Source organism: Protomyctophum bolini (genome assembly GCF_963924005.1).
Source record: "Protomyctophum bolini genome assembly, chromosome: 3".
Taxonomy (NCBI): Eukaryota; Metazoa; Chordata; class Actinopteri; order Myctophiformes; family Myctophidae; genus Protomyctophum; species Protomyctophum bolini.
Window position 1 is genome coordinate 34,586,093 of NC_137864.1, and position 23,166 is coordinate 34,609,258.

General features: G+C 42.3%; 2 protein-coding genes across 7 annotated transcripts in view; both read left to right on the forward strand.

The window, feature by feature from the left end:
- Positions 1-2,341: 2,341 nt before the first annotated feature.
- On the forward strand, positions 2,342-15,596 carry LOC308312815 (zinc finger protein Aiolos-like). 2 transcript variants are annotated; one of them, XM_080759540.1, is made up of 8 exons: positions 2,342-2,448; positions 3,082-3,144; positions 3,296-3,400; positions 8,195-8,629; positions 9,107-9,274; positions 9,997-10,113; positions 10,840-10,950; positions 13,970-15,596. In XM_080759540.1, exons 2-8 carry the CDS (start codon positions 3,096-3,098, stop codon positions 14,581-14,583), a joined length of 1,599 nt encoding a protein of 532 aa, XP_080615666.1. In that variant the 5' UTR covers positions 2,342-2,448; positions 3,082-3,095; the 3' UTR covers positions 14,584-15,596. The 2 variants fall into 2 exon arrangements, with proteins under 2 accessions (XP_080615666.1, XP_080615667.1); XM_080759541.1 differs by having other exon boundaries at positions 2,371-2,448; positions 3,082-3,148.
- Positions 15,597-19,202: 3,606 nt separating this feature from the next.
- LOC308313334 (protein AF-17-like) overlaps positions 19,203-23,166 on the forward strand; it is a 20,667-nt gene continuing 16,703 nt past the window's right edge. For 4 of the 5 annotated variants that reach the window (XM_080760417.1, XM_080760419.1, XM_080760418.1 and 1 more), the window contains exons 1-4: positions 19,203-19,563; positions 20,509-20,588; positions 21,157-21,211; positions 21,445-21,554. In XM_080760417.1, the coding sequence (XP_080616543.1) occupies positions 19,455-19,563; positions 20,509-20,588; positions 21,157-21,211; positions 21,445-21,554 (354 nt within the window). In that variant the 5' untranslated portion in view covers positions 19,203-19,454. The remainder of the gene's footprint in view (positions 19,564-20,508; positions 20,589-21,156; positions 21,212-21,444; positions 21,555-23,166) is intronic. The other variant, XM_080760421.1, reaches the window with a different exon arrangement.

Sequence of the window (23,166 nt, forward strand, 5' to 3'; positions counted from 1 at the left end):
CAAGCCTTGCAAGGCTGTGTACCACTCAGATGGGTGCTACAGTATGTATCCTTGGTAATGTTGTGCTAAGATTCTTGCCACCCATCTATCTTGAAAATTTATCAGAAATGAGGCACGATCAGGTGGTGCTGTGGTAAAGTCCCTGCCCACCACCATGGAGGTTGTGGGTTAGAATCCACAGTGGTGCATCCAGCTTTGTCGAGCGTCTACTTAGTAGACGCTCGACAAAGCTGGATGCACCACTGTAGACTCTACTACACAAACACATTTGGCCTGTGTTCGGGGGAGGGAATCCGGGCCGGGCGGGATGGTGATATTGGTCATTGTATACTCCTATGACCTACGGGCTGCGGCGGCTCCTGTCAGCAGGGAGTGTTGGGCTGGAGGAAGGCTCTATGTTCACCTGGTGGGCGCTCCTCACGACAGGTGAGTCAGTAGCATAGTGACAACAGGAAATAATTGGCATAATGAGTGAACGACTAAATCATTGGCTACTCTAAATTTAGTGTTGTGATGAATATGCACAGCAGTCCATCTGCAGCTGCTGCTTAAACTAAATTGCCACAGGTTGAGGATTTAGAATTTTAGATTGTGTGTGTCTCGATCTGTCTGTCTGTCTGGGCCTAAGCACACTTTAGATTCCATGCGCGGACAGAAGAAGCTGTGTTTTACGTCATTTCCGAGTTTTTAGACAGCTGGTGGATGGAAAAGAAGCTCCACCCCCACGGCTGACTGCCGCGGAGGAGAGCGTTTCCGGGAATCTGTCCGTCAGCCGCGGGGGTGGAGCTTCTTTTCCAGCTGTCTAAAAAGCCGGAAAGACCTCTGCGTCAGCTTCCTTTGGCCGCGACTGTCGGCTCAAGTCTGCCCATGCTGTCTGTCTGTCTGTGTGTGTACTCTCAACCAGTGGTCCGTGGACCACCAGTGGTCCTTGAGGGGGTTCCAGGTGGTCCCAAGCTAAATGATGGAGAGTTGGTAACCAAATAGACCTTATAATTCGTTAACTTGAGAGCGTAAAATGAAACCAAACGGAAACGGTCCATTTGGTTTCATTTGACGCTCTCAAGAGTTACATTATTGTTTCATATCTGCATTAATTTACAAGAAGTCTACACAATTAGAGAATGTAGAATAATTGTTATTTTGATCAACGTTTGAACAATATTCTTTAGTTTTGCGTCTGACTGGGAGGCTAAATCTCATCATGGTCCATGGATCAAATACTGAATAAATGATGGGCCTTAAAAGGTTGAAAACCACTGACCTATAGGCTACAATAGAGGGTATGCACATGACATCATCGTACCTGGATGTTATGCGGGAACGCCCACTGAGTGGCAAAAAACTACTTTCTGGCCTTGACAGCCCATTCATCCAAACAGAAAAGTCCTGTCTGATTGCATTAAACAATGTTAAACTCACCAACATTGCAGCTGTACGAAAAGCTTGAATTATCCTCTTTCTATCTGCAAAGGTTTTGTTTCATAAACATCCACCATAGATGAGCTACTTTCTGTCAAGAAATGCCCTGCATTTAATTATTTTGATTATTTTTAAGTGTCAGAGTTTGGAAGTGCTTGTTTTCAATAACACAAATTTTTTCTGCCTCCTGCATTATGTGACATTTAGAAACAGGTGGTACGCTGGACGGTTGACTGATTTCCAATGAGCGCTTCCAAACTTCAACACATGCTGCTCAATGTTTCGCCACTCAGTCTAGATGAGGGGGGCGTGTCCTATTGGGGAAATCATGCATGTGCATACTCTCTATTAGGCTACCCCACTTTAATGTCAAAATCACAGAAAATGCAGGAGAATCAGAGCTTCATTAGCAGTGGCTGTAAATGGCGAACAGAATGAATAGTGCCTCTATCTTTGATCGCAGGTTTAAGTAGTTGATCATGTTTACGAGCAGTTGTTTATCAGCCAATTTGTTTGCAGAGAAACATAATGCCATCCAGTTTAAAAAGAAGGGGGGGGGGAGACAGTAGCACTATTTTGACACAAGATGGAGCAATAGTACTTGAAATCGAAGCAAGGCAGCTGGGGGCTATGCCAGTGTCATCAATTAGCGTAGCCTACTTAATGGGTATTGTATTCCGTTTGACGGTTTGATTGTCCAGATTTCATCCAAATAAGCCTATATAAATATATTTTGGGCAAAATATCGCACTCTGAACACAAATGAATGAGCCATCTAAACAGTTGGTTATGGTATTCCAACCAAATGTAAATATAGTTTATTCTACGTCCCACCTTGCTCCAAACGAGTGGCTGTTCCTTTAAGGGGTAATATTTGACGTCGCGTTTGGCTTATTCCATTCCACGAGGTGGTCCAGTGCAGGAGACGGGATCCTCACAGCGGGAGAGAAGGCCAACTTTAAAAAAAGAAAACTACAGCAGACTACGTCCAACTTCCAAGAGCTGTTTTATAGGCGTAATTAAGAGCAGGTGAGATGATTTGGGGCTGATTTGAGCTGTCTTCATTTATAAAGGTTACCCTTAATTTTAAACAGACATAACGGTCTCGGTCTACAACTCCAGTGAAGATTATTCAATTTACACTGTTCGTAAATTTTTTTTACATGTTTACTTTAAACCGTGATATAGATAGACATGCAGTAGTTCAGTTTTAAGATGGTAGCCTATTTTATTCTTCACCCGTCGTTGGAAAAAGTTTAATAGTCCAGGTTATGGAACCTGCTATAGTGACGCGTTCTTTGCACATCCTTTGCAGGAAATGCAAGTGGAGTGAGCATTTATTTCCAACGACCTGAAATTCTCGAGCAAAGTTGCAACCAACAGTTATGTAATTTTAGTTGCTTTTGAAAAATAAATAAAGTATCCAGTGTGTGAAAGCAACAAGTGTTAAAATATGTTAATATGTCAAGTACTCAAAAACAATAAAATAAAACAATTTATATTGGCGTAAGGTCGGTGACAGGTAATTACCAGTGTCAATCCATTATATCAAAGCACAGGGTTGGTGCTCAATATTCTAATAAGATTATTTTCATTATTAGATTACATTTTTCAAATTGTGATTGTGATTTTAGTTTTCTTTGTTATTATTATTTTATCCAGACTGTTCTTTTAAAATGAACGCAGAGAACAATCCCGAATTGAGTTCCTTGGAGGAAGAGATGAGTAAGTAAGGCTACTTATCATGTTTGTCACATGTGTTATATGCCTTATTCATGACTATAATCCATTGTAAGAAGGTGCCCCTTCTAAAATAGCAGAAAGTAGCTCTTAGATATACTATTTGTTGTACGACTAAATCAGTCTTTAATTTTAGATGTTAGCAGCAGTACACCAGATGTGAAGACAGAGGAGCAGGAAAGCGAAGACAAGGAGATCCCAATAAGAAACTCATCCAGTGCCGATGGAACGTGTTCTGAAGGTGATACACAGACATATGCACACATAGACCACATTCACACAGCCATCTTGCCATTAAGTTGGCGGCTGTGTGATTGAATATGGTATACCATGCAGTAACCTCACGACACCAGGCTTTCCACCTTGAAGGAAAGCCTGGTCTGTGTTACTAAATTGCCGTGTGATCCGGCCGGGATCTGATGATATCGTTACGTCATGTACCTGTTGTAGTCATTTTTTTGTAGTCATCAGGCCGGAACCCTCTAAACCAGAACACCTTTTCCTCAAACCGGAAGAATAATACCTTCCCAATAAAAGCCTTGATGCGGCGTAGTGCGAGTCATCATGGCACAAGATAGGGCCCTAGTCTATTTGCTCAGATACTATGACGTAAAATTCTCCATTCATTGTCAATGGGAATTTAATGTTTGTTTAAGACGAAGTTTGTGGACGGTAACTAAAAGCTGGATATAGGAGGGGCGAGCGCCCTTCAAAAATATATTCAAAATATTCATTTTTTCCCCCCTAAGATATTTTGAAAATACCCAAAGTGTGTTGATGCTATAAAAGCAACACCATTTTTTGGAGCCTTTCAGGTCGTTGGAAAGAAATGCTCACTCCACTTGCATTTCCTGCAAAGGATGAGTAGCCTATAACAGCCAAGCAAATGTGAGTGTGAGCTTAGAGCAGGGTCCCCAGATGACAGGAAAGTGACAATTTAAGGACTTTAAGACCTTTTAAATATCTCAAAAAGAAAATGTCAGAAAGAAAAAGTAATCAACAAATGTCAGAAAGAAAAGAATATTGTGAAAATAGCCGATCTACAAGCTCACAGCGCCTCGCAACTCAACTCGTTGTATGTAGAATGTAGATCTGAGTTAAACAAAATGTAATGCCTCAACTCCTACAATTCCAAGAGCCTGTCAGGATGGGGGGTTCCCTTTTCCAAATATAATTCTTTTGGGGGGGGTCACAGTCTGAAAAGGATGAGAACCAATTTACAATTTAGGCATTTAGCAGACGCTCTTGATCCAGAGCGATTTACAGTAAGCAAGACCAAAACATGGTAATACATCAAATGCATTAAAAAATAGTCATCAAGAACATACGTACACTAGCGCATCCCCAGGCGATAGGTGTGAAGTGTGAACGGTTTGGGGGACCATTTAAAACAAAGGCGGCTTGCATGCTGTGGTTTGCTATACTAAACAGAAATTTGCATGCACAAGGGCTGCCAAAGTAGGCTATTTTTTGTACTTTTTTCGCGTAGGTGTAGATGAGGGGGATGGGAAAGCCGTCCTAGTACATAGCCAACTCGGAGAGTGCAAAGTTTCCAGAGCAACTGTGAGCGTGTTTCACAGCATACAAGGCATTGCAGCTCATCACCACCACACCACAGACAGTGTGGTTTCTGGATGGAGCTCAGCATATCCAGTGGCTGGTTTACATGTTACAAAAGGCAAGATAGAGATACAGGCATATACCACTGAGTGGGATGTCAAGATCACAGCAGAGCAATGGTTGTTGAGTTTGCATGAGTTACTTGATTGTAATGCAGTGATTCTCAACCCATTTAATTTCAAGGATACCCCGTTTGATATGCATTATGCCACGCTCCACCATTTGATTTCTTTCTCTGAGACCCCAGTCTACTCCCATAAGGGTCCATTTGGTTCCTAACTATCAGCCATTTATTGTCATGATGAGGCAAAAAAGGAAAAGCTAAATACAGAGGCACAAAACCTAACCCATGTTCAATTTCATATTCTTTATACAGCTCTTTTTCTCATTTGTTTGACTGCTGGTCCCCCATCATCTATCCCTGCACCAATTCAGTTCATCGACTGGCCAATTTACATGTATTCTTGGGGATAGATAAGTTAAAGAAATCAAAAGAATAAAAAAACAAAAACTAATGTGAGGTTATAATGATAATAGTGAGTTAATATGCCTAGTCCAACTAGTGGGTTTTGAGAAGTAGTTTAAAAGTCTCAACACTGTCTTCAAATGCAGTGAACCAACTTTAGGGAAACAACAACGTTTCGGCCTATGCGGGCGGCCTTCATCAGGCTATCTTTTAGCCTGATGAAGGCCGAAACGTTGCTGTTTCCCTATTAAAGTTGGTTCACTGCATTTGAAGACAGTGTGTGGGTGTTTTAAGCATTTTTTATATGAAAGGGAAAGCTGTTCCAGAGCCTAGGAGCAGCAGCAGCAAAGGCACGGTCGCCCTTGCTCTTTAAATTAGTCTCAGGAACCTCCAAGAGCAGCTTGTTTGCTGACCTAACTCAGTGCCTTTGTGGGGTGTAAGAGTCCAAGAGTTCAGATAAATATAAAGGGGCCAGGCCATGTAGGGACTTATAAGTAAATTAAAAAATCGTAAAATCTATTCTAATAGTGACAAGGAGCCAGTGCAGTGCAGCTAAAACTGGTGTTATATGCTCATATAAGTTCATTAAATAAATCAGTCACTGGTCAAGTCTGTTAAAAAAATAAAATGCTATTTAGTTGTTGACTCTTCCTTAATTATTTCCAATAGCATTCTACACTGTTTTTAGTTAAACTGAGGTGCTATATCATCATACATAACTTATATCAAACAAAAAAATTACCCAAATTAATTCCTGTCCTCAAAATAGTGAGCAGTGTTTGGGACTGAAGCATCTGTGGCCCTATAATGAACCATCTTTATATCACTTTGTCATCTTTGTCTTTTGCCATCTTAATTCAAAGTCAGGTCAACTGGATCTGCACAGCATTTGTATTCATGTGAGAGCATATAGGATGTTAATTACTTAATTGTATATGCAGTCCAACTGTATGAAAGAAGACAGATCCATTCCTTACTCAGTGATGTAGGTGTTTGTTTTCTTTGATTTGTCACCCACCTGTGGAAACTGTTGTTATGCTTTGTATGTCTGGATTTTAGTTTTTATAACAGGGTGTTTATGAGTAATACCTTTTACCTTTTAGGATGGCCAATGGTGCTTTGGGATATAAAACAAAAAGGTGTATAATATATCATTGTAATATATAATTATATAATTTATTTTTAGTAAATTATATAAATTTATAATCTAGTTTTTTTATTATTCAATTTAGACTACTGTGGATATGGTTGTCTCCACAGTCAATGTAAAAGAATGAGATTCAGTAATAATTAAAATGTCTATTTTAAAAGGGAGAGGCATTGTCTGTTTGCGACATGGTTTCTCTTGCCCTGGTTCTAGTATCTGCACATAGAGGAAATACCCTTATCTGAGGTACACATCTTCTAAATATCTCTAACACTATAGTATGTGTAGGCCCAAATGATCCCAGCAACACTGTGGAGATGTGTCAGTGTCAATAACAAACTCTCTCAAGCCGTAAATACAAATGTAGAAGTGGAGAGGTGTCAGTGTTTCTTATTCTGGTTGGTGTAGCAGCACATGGAGCCTTCTAGTGGAGGTTTCAGTCGCCTTCTTATTTGGAAGTGAGCACAACCACAGACCCCTTTGTGCACAACCACAGAGCCTTGGACATCTTGCTGTAGTTTCTCTTTCTGCTTATTGTTCATTTACTACTTCATTTGACAATTGATTAATCTCATTACAGTGCATATGTGCAATATGTGCACAATTAAAAAAATATATATAATTGTTGGTATATTTTTCACAATAACCATTTCACAAAAATATCTTTTGGACAACTTCTTAAAAACATTATTAAACACTATTTCTATTCACGAGTGTCTGAACCGACACTCCCGCCAAAATGTCATTGATTGATTGATTGAACAGTTTGCAGAATTACAGTACATTTTCAATTCATCAAAACATTTAGAGACGTACGAATATACACAACTATAGTAAAAAAATAAATCATCATAGGAGGTAAAAAGGGAAAAGAAACATATACATTGAATTGCAGACGTCCGTAGGTACCCTTTGAGAACAGTTTTGAAGGAGTCTATGGATTCACATGTCTTAATGACTGTTGGTAGGGCGTTCCACATTTTGGTTGCATAGGAGTGAAATTAATTGAATCCCTTGTTTGTGCCGAATCTGGGTTGCACATGGTTTGTTGAACTCCCTCTGGTGTTGTGGGTGTAGACGTTGACATTAATGAAGTATTTAGACAGGTACATGGGTATCTTGGTGGTGTAGCGAATCTTGTGGACCAGACCCATTGCAAGGTGCTGTACTCTGTCGTCAACCCTAAGCTATTCCAGCCTGTCAAAGTGGGCAGGGGAGTGAGGCCAAGTAGTAGCCTGACCAGTTTGTTTAGGGAAGTCCTGGAGTCTTGTTTTAAGGGCCTTAGAGGTGCTGTGGTACCAGGAGGTGCAAGCGTAGTCGAAGAAACCTTGTACGAGGGCTCCTGTTAGGGTCTTCAAGTTTTTGTTGACCAGTGAGGAGATCCTGTATAGGAATCTTGTTCTTTGGTTGACCTTTTTGATTACGTTGGTGGCCATTTTATCACCGGAAAGATTTGTCTCCAGGATGGAACCTAGGTGTGATAATATTGTCACCCACTCTAACCAAGAAGCCATCTGCCTTGCTGAGATTACTATTTGATCCAAATAGAATGGATTCAGTTTTTGGTACGTCTCGTCTCTAAATGTTCTGATGAATTGAAAATGGTGGACCCTGTTGTAAACTGTGTAACAGTTCTTGTGTTGACTTGTGCTTTCGTTTGAAATGTACCCATCCTACATACTGTGAAATAAAATGTTCAATCAATCAATCAAACCCGGTTTAAAATCCTAGTTGGACATAAAAGTTACATATCGCGGTTCTAACATTGAGGACTTTACTGTGTACACTCATCTGCCTTTTAGACATGCTTCCAAAGAAATGTGAGCCAGAGGCGGTGGAAGAGAACGGGCAGCGCCATATGGATGAAGGTCAACGACAAGAAAGCAACCCAAAAGAGGAAGGGGAGGAAGCTAATGAGAAAGGGCTAGAGGAGGGATTCGCTGAAGATAGACCACATGAGAACAGTGAAGAGGAGGAGGAGGATGAGAGAGATATGGAAGAGGATGAAGAGGGAGATACCTTAAATGAACCCCAGGACCTGTCCCTGGTGGCTGCACGCTTTGAGAGCGCAAACCTGCCGGAAGCCCTCGCAGCAGCAGCGATAGAAGCCGCGACCTACATGCCTGGGGGGGCGATGGCCCCTCGCAGCCAAACAATAGGCAAGTTCAACTGTGACATCTGCGGCCTGTCCTGCGTCAGCATCAATGTACTGCTGGTGCACAAGCGCAGCCACACCGGTAAGCAGCACAGGAACACCAACCTGAGCACCTGACCTCAAATACAGCCGTTACGCAATCAACATACTGTACTGTATTGTTGATTGGTGGAACACATAAGTGTGAGATTTCTTTTGAGTGGGTCAAGAAAGATGCTTCATTGCTGACTAACGTGCCTATACGTTTAAGAGATGGGTGAAACTGCATCATGCTTGACGCACATGGCATGTAATAACCAGCACCACAACCCAGAATTCTGGCGCATTTACGTATGTTAGTTAGGCAATATCCTCGATAATGTGTAACTCATGGTGTTTTATATAAGGCATTACACCATGTTTATTTTTTATTATCATTGCATACATAGATACTGAATAGCCTTAGTCTTAGTCAACCAAAATGGTACTAGAAAAATGTATAAACCCAGTCAAGAAAAAATAAAATACAGTCTCGATGATGTTTCCATTGGGTCTCATTCTTGTGTTTTGTCTCAACCAGGTGAGAGGCCGTTCCACTGCACCCAGTGTGGGGCCTCCTTTACCCAAAAGGGAAACCTGCTTCGCCACATCAAACTTCACTCCGGGGAGAAGCCCTTCAAATGCCCCATGTGCAGCTATGCCTGTCGCAGACGTGATGCCCTGAGCGGGCACCTGCGTACCCACTCTGGTGCTGTACCATCCCAACACCTGCAGTCACTCACACACTTTACTGTTCATATGCACCTGGGAATGTATCTACATGTTTGTTTGTTTGGCTTTTAGTGCCTTATGGATGGTTTGCTAAAGCACACAGTAAAGTCCTCAGTGGTAATGTATTTGTTACTCAGAGATTGTCTATCCCAACAGGTCCATTTGGTTACATTTGTACACTCAGAGTTAAAGGGGCGGGGGTATAAATGATGTGCTTCAGTTAAAATAGGTGTTAACTAACTCCATATTCTGATTTGTTCAGCTCTTTAGTAAACAGAAAATACATTGGGATACCAATTTCATCCAATCAGGAGAGAGATTTTATATTGTTCCCGTTCCAATTTGGTTTCATCATTTCCAATTCCTTGTTGTATCCTTCTACATGTGTTCTTTCTCCTGAAAGGAGTAAAGCTTATTCAAATGAACACTGAGGGTTTGATTGTGTAGCTGGTGCAGTGAAGCAACCTTCTGTCGAAAGCCCTCTTCCCTGTCACAGCTTCTCCTCCTGCAGACTTTCTGTTTGCTCTCATGTAACAACAGCCATTGCCTTATTATTGCTCCCCACATCTGAAATTACTTTCTGATATATCTCTGCTGGAAATGTACTGTATACATATGCTATAGGTTGCCAGTAGTTAAGTAGCCGTTGGTGTTAAGTGGACGTTTTGTGATTTTGCTTAACTGAAATTCTACTTGCAGTAGAGAAGCCCTATAAGTGCAACCACTGCGGTCGAAGCTACAAGCAGCGCAGCTCCTTGGAAGAACACAGAGAGAGATGCCATGTGTATGTTCAGAACAAAGGCCATGCTGTGAAGGGTGAGGAGCTTGCACACACGCATGCACGCACGCACGTACGCACGCACACACACACACACACACACACACACACACACACACACACACACACACACACACACACACACACACACACACACACACACACACACACACACACATACACACACGCAAATGAGTCTTGCTGTTATCATCATATTCATTTATAGAGTTTATAGATGTTTATAGAAGTTAGAATTAGAAATTAATTAAAGCTAAATGGGTTGTGGCTGCTGTGGTTTGGAGCTGTTGCACTAGGGGTGATTTGTCATGCCTGTACCAGCAGAGGGGAAGTCAAAGATGTCTTCTGAGACACTAGCATGGGCCTCTGCCATCGCTCCATCCACCCCACCCCCCTAGGACTGCTTTGTGGTCTTCAAATGTTGCAAGTTTACGACATAAGTGGTGAGAATAACATCTTCATCCGGCAGTATGTTGTACTGATGAAGTGAGGGGAAAAGGAAAAAATAACAAGGAAATGAAGTGACTTCATATCTCCGTTAATAAGTTAATATCTTCTTGTTCCTCACAACATGAGCTCGATTCACGCAGCTTATTTTTTTCGGTGACTTTTCACAACTTCAAAGACACAAAGTGGACAGTTGTAGCTTAGTGCATGGCTGCACGCTCCCTTTCCACACACACAGTACCCAGTTGTGAAAAGGCATTCATTACCCTCTCTCTTGCATGTTGGTCTCAATCACATAGAGGAAAGCCACACATCAAGGACTCAGATGGGCATTGAGCGTGCTTTACTACTCGACAGGCTGGCAAGCAACGTGACTAAAAGGAAGAGTACAATGCCACAGAAATTCACTGGTAAGAGCCATTTAAAGTTAATTCATACTCACCAAAAAGTATTTTTCACATGCAATGCTTAGTAGAGACATCACCTTCAAGAGAGTCTAAAGCAGGGATCTAATTTTGAGGTGTATAGTATTGCTTTAGATCGGGGTTGCCCAATAGGTAGATCGTGATCTACCAGTAGATAACAAAGGCTGTGCAGGTAGACCACATGACATGTCCCTAAATTATATTATTTAAATGTAAAAGAAATACATAAAAAAGGCATTTGCCACTTGAATTAAGGTGACTTGATTGATTCACATAAAGGGCTCCATTTTCGTTTCAGCCTTTACCTGCGACGCGGCCCGCAATTCAGCCGCTGCCCGAAAATTACGAATATAGGAGCTTCCTCTGTCCCTTAACAGTATTTTGGTCCAGTGTCACCCGCTATTATTTTTGACGACACCGGTATTTGCGCCTAGAGGTGTGGTCATGGGTGTGCTGGCACGCTTTCCCCTAAATTGCTATTTTGGTCACACACATTTGGGAAAGCGATAGTGGAGTTTAAAAGCACCCGTAACTTCCCCGTTAGCCGTGCCAAATTAGTTTGGTAGAGCGGCGCGCGCCTCAATGGAGATGTCCAGGCACAGAGTCAGGCTGCGGCATCTCTCCAGCTTATTCTCCTATTGCTCTCAATTTTCCTATCCAGCAGAAGTGAGTGCATGCCACTTCCTTGTGTCCATTGTGTTTATATAATTGTATAGTCAAAGAAGTTATTCGTGCAGCATGCACGATTCCATTTGCTCGTTCACCCCATAGCAGCAAATGGGGTTTAATGATTTTGCCGAACTTTCCTTTTCGATCTATACACCAAATGAAAGCCCTAATTTCGTAGTTTACACAGAACTTTGACATTTTAAAAATGAGTGAGATTTAAGCGAGTTTTGACTCAATGAAAAGACGATTGTTCTTGGCTCTGTGGGGTGGGAGGAAAAAAAATAAAAACGGCACTTGGGGGGGGGGGGGGGGGGGGGGTGCATCAAGACTTCAAGGCAGCAACACATCACTCTTCCATGGGCTATATAGACCGTAAGGTTATGAAGCAATATAGAACTGGGCATAACGGGAAACGGATATGGGATCTCTTAAAGGCAATGGCACGTGGACTGGTGATTGGTCAATTATTGTAACGCCCAAACCACACCTATGCATAATATAACGGGTAATGGAGGTGTTTTAGGGATTTAGACAGGTAACCAAAATACCAACTTTAGTGGGGGAATACCCCTTCCCCACTGCTAAATCCCCAAACAGTGTAAGATGAGACGAAATTGGAGCCCAAAGGGCCTCAGCCCAAACCCACAATGCAATACTTATTTTGAAAGTAGCTCTCAAGTCAAAAATGTGTGGGCACCTCTGCTTTAGATACAATGACAAATTCTGTGCATTTATGTTTTTTGTTTATCTCATTGGTTACATGCTTACATTATACGTTTTTTCTATTCCATGCTATGCAGATGCTTGCTTTGTTTAGACACATGACTTAATTCAATGAATGCTTTTAGCAAAGAGAGTATTTCAAATATTTTGTCGCTGCTATTTGTCTGTCTCATATGTCTGCTTATTTGTCTTTGTCAGCCTCCCCCTGTGTTTTGCTAAACAGGAATTCAGGCTGAGCACTGGCCTGATATTCTGCACCACACCATAGGGTGATAGACCACTGACCTATATTCACTGCGTGAAATATATAATAGGTGGGTATATTAAACCATGCATGAAATTTCTTTTAAAAAAGGTAAAAATATGTATTCTCATATTCTCATCCACCCATCCTTATTACAAACTAGGTTTTAGTAAATGGCTGACATGGCACAAGAATTTCCGAACCGTATGATTCCCAATACGGCTCCTATTTCAAAGACTAACATTCATGTTTAGTTTCGGAATCATGCCTTGTGCTGCTGCTCGTATTGGTGTAAGGGCTAAGGGCAAAGGAATCCTTCATCTCTCTATCAGCTTGACAAAACAAAGTGAGATCTTTCAATATGACAACCACAGGAGGAAAAGAGAAGTAATGTCTGTGACCACGGGGAGAGAGAGAGAGAGAGAGAAAAACAGGGGCTACGCGAGAAACGTGAGCAGGTGCCTCTGCGTGTCTCCTTGTGCGGTGCAGCTGCAGTAGAGGGCTTCTTCTACTTCCTCTCCACGCTTTGTCCTCTCATGTCTCTTCTTCGCTTTAGCAGGAAGCTTTAACTGCTGGCTCAGGAGACGCTACAATGTTTACAGTAGAGTGTACAGTACACATTTTACCAATTGTTCTGTTATATTTGTACACTCAGAGTTATAAATGCATAAATTAACAGGATGGAGAGATGTGTAGAGAATCTCATGGATCTGTCATGTTGCACATCTTGTTAGTTCAGTGATTGCCTGTAAATCATCCAAGTTTGAGATTAAGGCAAGAGTCCTACGTAGCAAAACTCTGAACGGGACAATTTTCTAGGTGTAACCCTGCTCATAGCAACATCACTTGTTCTACATCAATTTAAAATGTAGGCATTTAGCTGACACTCTTTATCCAGTGTGACTTACAGTAAGCAAGGTAACACATACACATAGAATGCAGAGAGACAGTGCAGTGCCTCAGGAGGATCATAGATAAACCAAGACAGAAACTAGCATCAGTCTAAAGAATATAATATACATCCAAGAACCTAGATTCCTAGAACCTAGCATCAGTCTAAACAATATAATATACATATCTTAATGGTGACCTTGACCTTTGACCCTTTCAACCACAAGCATATTTATCTCTTCTAGGCAGCCACCTAATCATTTCCTCAAAATGTCATGCCAGGCAGCGTAATTAAAACTCTGGATTGTACTGTAAGAGTCATTTGAGAGCACATTTGGACAGTGCATCTCGACATTATAATGGGTCGCTTGCTCTCTTTGGCATTTATATGGCTGTGTTGATATATGCTGGCGTAAGCGGTCTGCATGACTCCTTCTCTCGTTCAGTGTTCTATTTCTCTCCGTGTGGCCGTTCCAGGGGACAGTGGTGCCTGCCTGGACCTAAGCTATAAAAGGGAGCTGATCCACCACAGTGATATCAGGGACCCTCCGCTCGACCAAAAACCCATCCTCACAGGCTCGGATGCTGACCCTGCTTCCTCACATAGGGTTTACCCCATGTCCTTGACCCGCAATGACAACATGAGTACCCCGGCGCTCACCAATGGCCACAAGCTGGGCCTGCCACCTCCAGGCCTCCCGCATGTTCATCCTCCACTGCAGGGACAACCCAGCCTGGACCTGCTCCACAATGACGGCTCCCAGCTCTCCCAGCCCTCCCAGCCTCTCATATACGGCCTAGGGCACTTGCTGGGAGGGATCACTCCCCATACACAGGCGCCGCCCGCGTCTCCTCCGGAGGCTCTGCGGGTGGTGCGGACCGATGGGGAAGCAGGCGTGGTGCCTGGGGCAGTGTTCCCCTGTGGTCATTGCAGGGTAATCTTCCTGGACTATGTCATGTTCACCATCCATATGGGTTGCCATGGCTTCCGAAACCCGCTGGAGTGCAACGTGTGTGGTCACCGCAGTCGGGATCGCTATGAGTTCTCCTCACACATAGCCCGCGGAGAACACCGCCTTGATGTAAAGTAGCACCTGTACACACAGCAAAGTCTTCAGTGTTAAGAGTTCATTTAAAGGTTAATTAAGTGTTAAATAGCTCTATATTCTAATAGGAATCATTGCTATAGAATGTTTGTTCAGTAACAGGAAATTCATTTTCAGGTAGGAATACGAATTTTATCCAATCAGGATAGAGAACCCTCGAACTCAGTCAGGATACAGATTATATAAACAAGAGAAATTGGAAGTGATGACACAAAGAAATGAGCAGACAACTGGAACTGGAACACTATAAAACTTATACTGTTATATGGGTATTTTCTCCTGATTAGCTGAAATGTTGTCACCTACCAAATGTATTTTATGTTTATTAAAGCAATGGAGAGACGGGGAGACCCCTGTTACTTTTTCTTTTTTTAATAATATTTGTTTTATTTGGAAAGTGCAGTATAGTACATAGACCCCTGTTACTAACAAACATGATAGTGCTTTAACCTTTTAACAAAAACCTTTTTTTTAAACCAAAGAATAGCACATATCCTACCTTTAAAACACTAAAGATTTTGCTGTACAAACACATTATGTTTATACTGTGTATATACACAATATGTATGTCATCGACAGTCCATGTCCATGTGCAGTGCACCATGCAATTGCATGCACAGAAGCACTTGTGTAAAACGCATGCAGGGTCACCCCGTTCATTAGTCATCACATTATCAGGCAGTAGCCAGATAGAACAATAAATTAAGTAGTACGAAGTAGCAGTTGTGTGTGTTCTGTGTGACAGAGAGAGAGAGAGAGAGAGAGAGAGAGAGATGACAGATGTCTCTGTCAGGTAGCATCCCATCACAATTAAATACATAAAAGACAATACATGCGTGAGCGTGCAAGCATATGCGTGGAATATGGAGGATGTATTGTGTTGTAAAACTTAAGTATTTTGTTGTCATTATTCTTCCTTTTTTAAAGTTACACATTTTACTGTGAAAGAAATTTCACAAAGTGCCGGCAAAGTTAGATACAAGTGTCTGCACGCTATGTTTTCCTGTTACAAGTGTTAAAAATAAATGTGAGGGAAAAAAAGGCAACGTGTCTTCATTGCATGTGCCTTGCAACACCTAGGCTACACAGAAAGATGTGTCAATTCAAGACTCGAGGAATCTCCTGTGGTTTGAGAGTAGTACATTTCAATTTCAGTGGACTTAATTTGACACAATTTGCACGTCCATCACCCCGATTATGTCTTTTAGAGAGAGATGGTTATGAATAGTCATATTGGCCCTACAGAATGAAAGTCTACAGTATTAAAACAATGTTGGAAAGTTGTGATGATCAGTTAGAATACTGCTAATTTGTAGGCCTACTATGGGAAGACGGGCAGTTAATATAGTGATGATTGAGTAACCAAAATACATTGACTTTCTGATTCAGCTAACTTTAGGCAGCTGTGATACAGCCTTTGATGGAGCTGCTTTAAGGAGCTTGGTGAGTCCTTTTGGTGAGTCCATTTACATCTTAGTAGCTGGGATATGTTTATTATTAATCAGGCTTTCTTTTATGGAAATGTCTCCTATTTTTGTCATGTTTAAACTTTTATAGACAACCCTGTTCTATGCAGCCTTCCTCTAGTCGGAGAAAAAAGGCACTGCATGAGTGTTCTATCCCAACTAGTTGTGTATGGTATGTTGTTAATTATCATTGTACAATAATCTATGCACATCTATTTAAATATGGCATACAATATTTCAGAAAATGTTTTGTTACCGTACTAGTTGCATGGGGAGAGGCTGCTAAGGCCTTAATGATTAGTGTGGTACCAGTGCTTCAACGTGTCGGTGACATTACTGTGACCATAACTCAACCACATCTCACGGTCACACCTCACTGCCTTGAGACGAGAACTGGGTGTGAGCTTCATCCAGCTGCCAGCACTTTATCTGCCTTCTTAATCAGCAACAGTTCCCTTTTCTCTGGTTAGGCATGAAGGGAAGTGACGCTCATGAAGCAAACTGTCCTGTCTTCAAACCTTAGTTCAGATTAAAGAGAACAGGAGCGCCCTATTGCTTCTCTTTTTCATATGACAAGTGATTAATTTCAGGAACCTTTGTTGTGGATGTGACAAACATACAGTATATTTGCTAATTGTTTTTTCTTCCTCTTCTACTTATTATTCTTATTAGTTTTCACATAAGGCTAAGTTTTTTATGGTGTCACTAAGCCTATGGTGATTGTCACTTGGGACGGTGGATTGTGTTGACCACACAATCAACCATCCCAGGTTCTATTCTAGTTGGAGATGTGTTGCATCATTGCATGTCCTTCATCCTCTCAGTCCCTCAGTTGTCTTTCTACTGCCCTGTTTAGATTAAGCAATAAGGCTGTCTAAAGACATGTGTGAATGGAAATATGAGATATGACTTTCTCATACTTCGCTTTCGATTGATCATATTCCAAACAAAGATGAAGTCTTTTGTAAAAAGCTGTAAAGCTGTACCCAATGTCCTTCTGAAGTCTCATAAACAGGCACAATATATGAGAAGTCAAGTGACAATGGAGTCCAGATGAAATTGGATGTCTTGCTGACATCTGGTGACAGACAACAGACAATTTTTACACAATATTAAAATCAAATTCAACCTACGCAAGGCTTTGAAGGAAACAATAGTGGAGCAAAGATGCTTATACAACGAGAACACGGCCAAGCATCAGCAGATTACTTTTGTACTGTTGTTCTTTATTGTCTCCACCAGGCCAAAGGCATGGGGAAAGTATGTTTTGCACTCCGTCCGTCCGTCTGTGTACAGCTAATCTCCTCCACCGTTGTTCCGGTAGCTGCCAAACTGCAAACAAACACACCGTTATACGGTATTACTCCTTCAGATTTTATTCACACAAATAGGTACACATGATCTCTATAGTTATTTGATTAACACAGATCTTGATTTTTCATATTCCATACTCCTTGCAACTCAATGAGTTGCATTGGTGTGGTTCACCTTATAAACTGTTTTGTCCCGACCCGACCCTTGGATGTGCTTTGGGCTTGTTCTGCTGTGCCGGGTGCAGTACCAGTCATTGCTTAGACCAGTCATTAGTCCTACAACTACAACCTATCTCAAACCCTCAGCCTAACCTCCCACTAAATCTAACCTTAACCCATGTCTAACCAATGACTAGTCTAAGCTAAGTATATGCACCCCCTGCTGGGCCGCCTCTGGGCGACAGACATGTATGTATATCTGCCCAGTGCCCACCCAGTGGGACAGACATGTATGTATATCTGCCCAGTGCCCACCCAGTGGGACAGACATGTATGTATATCTGCCCAGTGCCCACCCAGTGGGACAGACATGTATGTATATCTGCCCAGTGCCCACCCAGTGGGACAGACATGTATGTATATCTGCCCAGTGCCCACCCAGTGGGACAGACATGTATGTATATCTGCCCAGTGCCCACCCAGAGGGGCAGTATGTATATCTGCCCAGTGCCCACCCAGTGGGGCAGACTAAAGTGGAACACTTCACTCATTTCAACCTTATCTGCCTCATTGTAGAAGATGGCACAATCTTGTCTAGTACTCACTCTGCTTCTCATGGGTGGGCTGTGGCTGTGGGCTGAGTGCTGACACTTCAGAAACCTATTGACACAGATGGGGATTCCAAGCTAGAATATAAACTAAAACTAGCCTATATTTTACTGGAAAGACAGCACACTGAATTAGAAGCTATATTCTTGCATTAAAAAAAAGTTTTAAATCTTGTTTGAAATGACCAAACCTGGCTATGGCCCGGCTGGTATAGGAAGCTATTTAACAGCTTTCTGAAAAGAGCAAGTTGAGAGTGAGTAGGCCTACAGAAATGGTGCCATCTTAATTGGACCAATTATATGAAAATGGGTGAAGTGCAGTGAAATGATAATCAATTAAAAGGTGGCTGTGCAGAATAATAATAGGATACTGTCTAGGCCCACTCGTAGCTTACATTACAAACAGACAGAGGGAGGAGAAGTAGATACAAATGCAGAAATGCTGAAGAGACCTGCTTCACTGCTTGTATCCTATGCTCTCCATCATTTAGCTGGGCCGGGGACGACCACGGCCACCTGGAACCCCCCTCAATGTCAAGGACCACTGGTGGTCACCGACCACTGGTTGAGAACCACTGTTATAATTGACTTGGAAAATTCAGTGCGTATTAAATGAAAGTCAACCATAATGCAATATAATTCAGCCAATGAACAGCCAAATTGCTGCTACCATGGAAGGGTATGATGACACTGGCGAGCTGAAATGATCTGATTCCCGTTCAAGAAGCAGCCAAAAGGTGGCGCAATTTAGCTGCATTTAATCAGATTGCAGCGAGCGGAGCACTGTAGGTAATTAACCCCACGTTCTACAAAAGTACAAAACCGTAGCCTATAGTCTACAAAAAACACTATGGTTAACGAAAAACATCCAGTATCATTTATTTGTTTAGCCTATGTATTTGGCAATATCTCTTTTCATGAACGGGCGTGGACAAAGTTTGAATATGAACATTTGTTTATGTTATTTCCATCATTGCAGCGTCTTGATCCATTTCACTTCAGCAGCAGCAGACATGATGAGCATGCGCACTGCATCGGTTCTATGGGGACGGGACGGGAGGAGGACATCACGGAAAACTAGCCGTATCAGAACAGAACAGAACCCCACGCCGAGATTCATTTTTTTGTGTGTGGGGGGGGTGGGGGGGACTCGCTGCGCTTACACACCACGCACCACCAACGACAACAAAACGACGACCATGTTTGTTGCTGCGACGTTAAGGCCGGCGGGGACTACTTGACGCGTAGGCTACACGTCGCTCGTCGCGCGGGGGGCTGAGTTAATAATAATAATATCATATGGGAGCAGCATGCGGGAAATGGTTGGTGGTTGCTGCGTGTGTTCGGACGAGCGCGGCTGGGCTGAGAACCCGCTCGTGTACTGTGATGGACACGGCTGCAGCGTCGCGGTGCACCAAGGTAAACGAGCGGAATTTTGTAATAATGTTGTTACAATGTAACGACCCGCACTGTCTGATCTATCTGATCTCTGGTGGTGTGTAGACTAGCGAGAGGGGATGTGGTGGTGTGTGTTGGTGGTGCATGCGCTTCCCTGCCTACGTGCGTGTTGGCGTGTGTCTGTACTCTAGTGTTTATGTGTGGGAGGGGGAGTGGTGGACCCGACGGGGCATGGAGAGAATGACACCGATCAAGCCTTCAAAGCCCGAATTATTCATGCTCCCGTGGTACAACAACACGGCGTCGCTCGTCGACAAGGTCTGATCTACAAGCAAACAAAACAACACTGTCTGTGCGTTGCTTCGAGACGCGTTGTTCGCTTTCGCTTGCAGATCAGTCCTTGTCGGCGAGCGACGCCGCTGCGCAATTAAGTATAGGCATCTATGTTATAAATCAAGCCTTGTGGCGCCGACAACTGGGGTTCGGCAATTCTGTATGGGCTTTTCTCCACAAAGTTTAGTTGGCTCGGACCGTTAGCATCTGCTATGAACACTAGCGAGGCCTCTTCTCTTTTTTTGGAGACATTGTCCAATGTCTACTGTTTAGCTACAGTGTGCACTATGTCCACATGCTTTCACCGCTGTGTTGCTACTGTAATACTACTACTACTAATTTCCCTTCCCTTTTTCAAATAGGTTTGGTTTAATAAAAAATAGAGGGTCTGGATTATCAGGCCACTCAAGTCCCAGTTCCTGTTATTTTCTGGAGACCAGTCTGACCAGATGTTTATTTATATAATATATATATATATATATAAATGTTTTTAATACCCAAATAATGTATTAGGCTATGGACCATTACATTGAACAGTTCTTACAGTTTTTTTCTTAATCTTTGTTGATGATAAATTAATAAAAATACTGTGTGTGTGTGTGTGTGTGTGTGTGTGTGTGTGTTATCTCACAGCATGCTATGGCATAGTCCAGGTGCCCACTGGGCCATGGTTCTGTCGAAAGTGTGAGTCACAGGAAAGAGCAGCACGAGTAGTGAGTATATCTCTTAATATGCATCACACCACAGTATGTGAGAGGCCTATCGTATGTCCAAGGAGTCGTCAATATGTCCTTACGCAAGACTTGGTCTTGTCTTGTTGGCAAACTTTTGATTTTATTTTTTACACAAAATTATAATGTTCTTATTTTGATCACAATAATGACTGAATGTCAAGTCTCCAGGCTTTCTTCATGATAAGTATGTGTAGCATATAGCACTTATTTATGACACTATGGCACATGAGTCCACTAGTACTAGAGTGGTTCTCAAATGTTTTATTTGCGACGAGCCCTCTTATCTATAAACACAAATGGAACCACATTTGGTTCCATTTCTGCACTCTCAGTGTTACAGACCATATATGTTTCTGGTAATATTACTGTCTGCTCATGTATGTCTGTGGCAAAAATTGAATTTTGACAAAAATGTTTACCACAAGACAGCATGGCGATGTGTTATTGTATTGTCTTCACTACATCAGTACTACATAAATAGTTTATTGAAGCTCATAGAGAGATGTGTAATGCATTTTTGCCAATACAAACTTCAATTCTCCCCCAGAGGTGTGAACTTTGCCCCCACAAAGATGGCGCCCTCAAGAGGACAGACAGTGGAGGTAAATATCTGGACGTTGCTCCATCATCTCCTTCTCAAGTTTTACAACATGTGGAGGTGAACTGGTCTGTCCATGAAATTGACTAACCATGTGAAGTTAGGTTCAAGCTCCGTTACTGATTTCACCTATTAAGTCCACTACGGTTATAAAGGCAAGATGACAGTCAAAGGGAGGAGTGTAATTGTGCCGTATTCGCATGCTTCGACCCTAACCGACTCCTGTCTTGCCGTCAGGCTGGGCACATGTTGTGTGTGCACTCTACATCCCCGAGGTGCAGTTTGCCAACGTTCTCACCATGGAGCCCATCGTCCTGCAGTATGTCCCCCATGAGAGATACATCAAGGTACTGACTGTGGCTCACGCATCAATGCCTGCAGTGTTATTTGACCTGTGGGGTTGAAATCACTTTGAATTATGTGTATCCATACAAAGGGGCACAGTGTCAGCATCATTAGTCTCTGTAAAAGAAAGACATCTTCACAGTGCAGTCAGTGTAGGTAATGTATTTCATATTACATTGCAGTTCCTGACTGTTTGTGTATTATGTGCTGCTAACAATAATGAACTACTTATGTTCAAATGAGTTTCAGGCTCATTGTAGCTCACTAATAAATTAGTGGCGATAGGGTGGCATGTTAACAGCACTTTAGGGTTAGCGTTGGCTACTTTTGCTCTGCATAGCACTCACATATTTAACTTTAATTTCATAATTGAAGAGAATGACAGTCAGATCGTGCTGAAAGAAACCTTGCTCATAAAATATCTTATGATACAACATCGATATGTCATAGATGGCTGATGTCACAGACTTACCACATGATTTCCGAGATACACATGGTATGGCTATTTTTTAACAAAGTATGCCAAGAAAGCAGGACCTTGTTCTTCTCTCCACAACCTGCCTTTGCCAAGACGAGGGAACTCGTCTTTCTTTCATTTAATTTAATACAGTAATTAAAAATAATATTTTAAAATATTTTATTTAATAATTTCTTTATTGCTTTTACTTACATGTTAGACAGCCTACATACGGATCCAATGTGCACGTGTGCATGCTTATTTGTCCCTTTTCTCCTCAAAATGAGACAAACTGCGATCTTTGGGACCTTATAAAACCCTAATCTTTGATCGCGCTAAGGAAGTTAATCCATCACACGTCGATACACAGCCTAGGCCCTAGAATGAGGATGTGGCTCAAATATGGAGGGCTAACATTTCCGGGTCGGGCAGAAGTGGTCTCTTCTTCTGCTTTTTGCACACATTACACTGGCCTCACGATCCCGCCTATAGTAACGCCAACGGGAGGGAATGTGTTTTAATGATACCAATACAAATGTAGGTCAGTGTATGCCAATCTAGAGAAAGACATTGCATCTTTATTGGAGTGAAAAACCAGTCGCTGTGTTTGTGTTTGTACGCAATGTGTGGATGGCCGGATGCAATGCATTATGCATATATACGGTATATATGTGCAGCACGTGTGCATGAGAGGGAGTGTATACATTCGCACAAATGTATGCATGCAAGAGTCTGCCTCACTCCATGTGGGCCCGGTCTCATATTACTGCACAGTAAAATCCTCAGTGTTGATTTAACTCTGAGATCATAAAAATGGACCCGTAACACTGAGGATATTCGGTGTGTGTCGGCTACAGTAAATTGCATGCAGCTTTGCAATGTCAGAGCCATTCATCCAGACGCGCCGCCCGCATTCCTCCACAGCGTTTCAATGGACAGTGAAAACTTGAGAAGCACACTTTCTTTTATGTACCCGGATAGATGTTTCTGTGGCCTCTCATTACATCGTTGACATCTTGGTGGGGGTGGGGGGGAGGCGGGGAGCGTTGTTAGTGGAAGACGAAGGAATGGTGGAGAAAGAGAGAGAGAGTGGGTGTTGAAGGAGGAAGGTAAAGAGCCCGCTGTTCCTTTGTCCAGCACCTGTTGCTAGGCCTCTT

Bases quoted from the DNA above. Each gene is read 5' to 3' on its own strand.
- LOC308312815 (XM_080759540.1), top strand. From the start codon at position 3,096: ATGAACGCAGAGAACAATCCCGAATTGAGTTCCTTGGAGGAAGAGATG. The intron at 8,630-9,106 runs GTAAGCAGCACA...TGTCTCAACCAG, and splicing joins GCACAAGCGCAGCCACACCG to GTGAGAGGCCGTTCCACTGC. The intron at 10,951-13,969 runs GTAAGAGCCATT...TGGCCGTTCCAG, and splicing joins AATGCCACAGAAATTCACTG to GGGACAGTGGTGCCTGCCTG.